The 4,860-nt window shown below is 46.6% G+C and overlaps 1 protein-coding gene across 1 annotated transcript in view; it reads left to right on the forward strand.

Annotated features, from left to right (window-relative positions):
* GABRR2 (gamma-aminobutyric acid (GABA) A receptor, rho 2) overlaps positions 1-4,860 on the forward strand; it is a 38,478-nt gene that overhangs the window by 20,851 nt on the left and 12,767 nt on the right. The window contains exons 3-4 of the mRNA XM_010139204.1: positions 1,318-1,385; positions 4,384-4,607. Coding sequence (XP_010137506.1) covers positions 1,318-1,385; positions 4,384-4,607 — 292 coding nt within the window. The remainder of the gene's footprint in view (positions 1-1,317; positions 1,386-4,383; positions 4,608-4,860) is intronic.

The raw sequence follows: 4,860 nt of genomic DNA on the forward strand, positions 1-4,860 counted from the left end.
CAAAGCCGGTTTGGTGTTTCTTTCTCCTCCAGCAGAGGCAAATGTAAGCTGTGTTCAAAAGCCCTGAAGATGCATGGGAGTCTGTGTGTGCCGCTGCAGGTACAGGAGCAGGACAGATGGCAGCAGGCAAAAGTGATCTGTGTTCTCGAAACAGCAGTTCTGCCCTCTTGTTCGGCTTATGGTATATTCAGAGCTTGGATGTGGTCTCGAGGAAGATGCTACTGTAGATAAACACATGCATGCAGCAGGCCCTGCTCTGCGTGGATCTGCACAAATATGGCTCTGGACCTATAAAGGTATTTTGGAGTCTCTAAATATCATCCAACTGCTAATCAACTTCAAAATCTAGGTGCTAAAAATCTTTGCAAACCTTCATGGAGGCCACTATGATCCTCAGAAAATTAATTTCTGCTGGGTAAGTCTGAGACAAGTCTGCAGTGCTGATACCTCCTTTGCCATGGTCTGTCTTGCTGACAGCGCCCAGGCTGGAGACAGGCTTGAGACGACACACACATCAGCACGAGCCCATGCGAGCTCAGGGTAACGGTGGAGCCACCTGGACTGTTTCTCTGCAATTCTTGCTGACCTGCCTTGGCGAGTAGTACTTGGTGTGTACATGAGGCCGATCAAAGCTCTGATGGCACTTTGCTCCTCAGTGCACTGGAAAAGGAACCTGACGCGCACACTACGGGGAACTCGAATAACCTGAGGTCGTTGAATAACCTCCTGGACATTGACGCGCAGCAGTCTACAGTGAAACTTTGATACAGGGTTTCTAGTAATAGAGGAGTACACATTCATTATGGGATATTTCCCATTTATTTACTCTTTGTGAATTCTCTGATTGATAATTTTAAAACTACTGTGGGAAACTATTAACGTCAGCAATGAATGGAAATGGTGATGGGCTCTCGAGAGTTTAATGTATCTCTTCTTGTTGATAAGAAATGAAAAACCCGTAAGGAAGAGTTCATTGCTTGCAGTTTCTTTTCAGTCCCCTCTTCTTGGGGGCCAAATTTGTTCATAAAGGCCTAAAATTTATGATGGGATAGCTTAGCTTTTCAAAACATAAGCAAATGTTTCATCCAAGCTCTGGATTAGCTGGGCAGCGTCAACATTGCAGTGCATGCCAAGGAGAAGATAATTCAGTGTTTCAAAACGGGCCTTACATGGTTAGTCACGGACTCTTCCTCTGGGCCACTCAGGAAGAATCATGACACAAGCTCAGGTGTCCTGCAGACCACCTCATAGTGCTAATTAAATGCAGATGATATAAATGAAGAGTTACTTACATACCTAAATATCATTCTCCTACAGGCCCTGCAATTCCTGTTGGGGTGGATGTACAAGTTGAAAGCTTGGACAGTATTTCTGAGGTGGACATGGTATGTAATTCTCTTTTAAGTCTCAATTATTCCAACTCGTAAGAAGTCCCTCCCACTTGAAACCTATGGATTTCAGATGATGGGTCAGGTGAAGGCAATAGCATTTGGCAAATAGGAAGAGGCTGATATTCAGAACCAAAGACTTGATAAAACCAGGTCACCAAAGTTTTGTCTCTGTATCTTCAGACAAAAACTCGAAGTATGAAGGGAAGAGGGACCTTAAATGGGAGAATAATCGGTGCTATAAGGGATCTATCTCAACCGGAAATATAAAGAGCTGCGTGCAAAAGTTTGAAGGCATATGGTGAAGTTTACTGTGAGAGTTTTCTTCCTTAAGGAACTACTGAGTCTGTTTGTTTTAAACGCATGATTCTGGGAGGCACATTAGACTGTTCAGGTGGCAGCATAGATGAGGAGTTGCTGCTCCTGCTTCTTCATCACTGGGATTAACCTCACCGAGGCACATGAGTGGGAGCTGCCAGCAGGAGCCTGACCTGCCTCTGCCAAAGCGGAGTATGGCATGGGGCAATAGTCTTTCAGTCATTGATGATGCTGTTCAGGAAATTTGCACCAAGTTCAGTTGTGGGTTAGAATCTTTTTTTTTTTTATTATTAATTAGAAAAGAGGAAGGAATACGCACAGTTGTTAACCCTGAATAGATTTCAAGGTGTTTGCAGCAAAGAAAGTGTTCACAAGCATTTTCCTGTTTGGGTTTTTTTTTTTAACTATAGGAAATGGAATTAAACACTGGAAAAAGAAGTGGAAAGGGAAACATAGAGGAGAAAAGGAATCTTCTTGATTCCTTCCTCCTTCTGCCTTTTCCTCTCTGTTTTTGAGCACCTTCTCCGATCTAGGCAAAATGTGAGGATTTAAGGGAAGAGCTTGCCTGTCTGGGTGCTGAAAGAGCGGGTTTGGGAGGATGAGCACAATGAAGCGGTGGGAGGGACTTTTCAGTGCAGGAAATGGGTGTTGCCAGGAGCCTTGGGGGTCTAATACATCAAGATAATGTGGTAGCAGCAAAAAGACCTCATTAGTGCATGTGAATAACTTGCAATGCTTTTTGTCAGGAGCATTCAGTTTCAGCAAAGATCTTGCCCATCAGAAAGCTCTGAGGGCAGCGCTCTCTCCCGTCACTGTGGATAGTTCTGCAGTCCTATTTTCCCAGCACGGGACAGGTACTTTCAACAGCAGTTGCTGATTTGTATTTGGGGTGGAAGAACTGGGTCAGTCTGGGTTACACTGGTTTGTTTGTCCAGCAGTTTGTCCCAGCGTGGGTATTCATGGAGAGGAGAGTGAGCAGTAAGCTCTCTACCGTGGCCAGGGAAAACGGGCTGACTGTGTCTGCACCAGGGTGCCCTCCTTGGCTCCCAACTGCAGGCAGAGCAGAGCTGCAGGCAGGACTTCTTCCAAACTGCTCTGAAGGGTTAATGGCCTTAGAAACTGTATTCCCTTGGCTGGGGAGCCATTGCCTACTGCTGCTGCTTCAACGGGCATCTGGTGACCCAAAGAAGCACCAGACTGAACTGGCTGCTGCTGTGAGCACTGGTGGGGGATGCTGGCTGATGCAACATCAGTCCCTGTCCCTCTGTGCTCTAATGATGGAGCTGCCCAAAGGCATTTTACAGGCTGGCTCTCCTCTCCTGGGGCCCTGTGTCCCTCCATCTCACGTCATGGCCAGGGAGCTGCCCAGGTTCGTGGGGCAGGGGCTGGAGATCCTGCATAGCCAGGCTCCTTTTTACCCCTTTTTTGACTTCAGGTGTAACTGGCACCTAAGAAACCACCAGTTATGCCTCTTCCTTAGATTGCTTTTTCCAAGCTCTGACCAAGCTGATGAGCAAAACGCCCAGCCCCCGAGGCTGGCTCCTTCAGCCAGTTTGCTCTGCCGGTAGCAGCAGTTGCTAGAAGAGTTTCTTTGGGACTGTAGCTCGAAGGGGCTACAGTAGCCAGTAGGGAATAGGAGCTGGCAGCACCCCTGAGGGAAGCAGGGATGGAGACTAGGACCAGTCTGCCTAGGTGGGGACCTGCAGGTGGGTGAGTAGAAGTGTCCCCCTGGCAGGTCTCTGCCATGGTCACAGAGGGAGGTGTTCAGCCAGCTCTGCACCATGCAGGCCAAGGTGAGGGTTGCACTGGAGAATTCTTTGACAAATTCAGGAAGACCCTCTTGGCAATGCGAGACTGCTGCCGGGGCAGCCCTTCGAAACGGAGAGTCAGGTTAACCGATGGTTTGTCATTGGCAAAGCAAATGGTGGTGGTGGTGGTGGTGATGGTTTTAGAAAGCAGCTGCTGAGTGGATAGAAAGAGATTACAGCCTGTGTTGCTGCCTTCCCGGGTTTGGCAGCTGCAGCTCCCGTAACCACTCACTTAATTTGGAATATAAAGAAAACAAGTGTATTTGATTTCTCAGCATGAGAGAGTAGATTCAGCTCTAAAAGCAGCTGCCAGGTTGGGATCAACAAAGAGATGTTTTCCTCATGCAACTGAAGCTCCTGTCCTCTCAACGAGCTTTAAAGAGAGCTTTATTTATACACTTGTACTGTAGGAAAAATGGATTCCTTGCTTGGTCACTGTTTGCAACAATTTAGTTCTTTTGAAGATAAATTTCTTAGTATTAATCCTGACCATTAAGCTTATTTTAAAAGATTTTCCTCTTGAATATGCTATTAATACCATAGTCTTTCAAGATCATTTTGCCAGGATTGAAGAATCATTTCTGCAGGGCAGTGCTTCTCTTGGGGCACGTTTTCATTGCTTTCAGGACTGAAAATTACAGAGCACTGTGATACATTGATCAGAGGGTTATGTTTTGTTTTGACTGAAATTATTTTGTCAGGAAAAGCTATTCACAAAGAGCATTGGTCTAGGTAAAAACCAGGAGCTGAGAGGGCAGAGATTTCAGCTACCTGACAGAAGTGAGTTTTCTTTCTGGTGTTTTCTAGGTGTAGAAAGTAGCACTGACAGACTTCTCTCTGGTTCTCTTCCTTTTTTTTTTTTTGTGAAGGATTTCACTATGACTCTGTATTTAAGGCACTACTGGAAGGACGAGCGTCTCTCATTTCCCAGCATCACCAATAAGAGCATGACCTTTGATGGCAGGCTGGTGAAGAAGATCTGGGTCCCTGATGTCTTCTTCGTACACTCCAAAAGGTCCTTCATTCATGATACCACAACGGACAACATCATGCTGCGAGTTTTCCCAGATGGTCACGTCCTCTACAGCATGAGGTAACCGTGCTGCTCCGGAACATCCACCAGGAATTCACTGTCAGTTTTGCTCCCGGTGTGTCTTTAGTGACCACCAGAACTGCTACTGCCAACCCTCCTACTCCCACCACTGATGTCGTTCCCAGTGTGTCCGGTACAGAATGCTTCACAGGAAGCTGCAAGAAACCATGCTGTGGGCAGTAACAGGATCATCTCCTCCCAGGGGAAACATTCCCCTAATTCTTTGCAGTCAGAGGAGTGCTTAGTCGAGCAG

Source organism: Buceros rhinoceros, unplaced genomic scaffold (genome assembly GCF_000710305.1).
Source record: "Buceros rhinoceros silvestris isolate BGI_N320 unplaced genomic scaffold, ASM71030v1 scaffold1377, whole genome shotgun sequence".
In the NCBI taxonomy this organism is placed as follows: Eukaryota; Metazoa; Chordata; class Aves; order Bucerotiformes; family Bucerotidae; genus Buceros; species Buceros rhinoceros.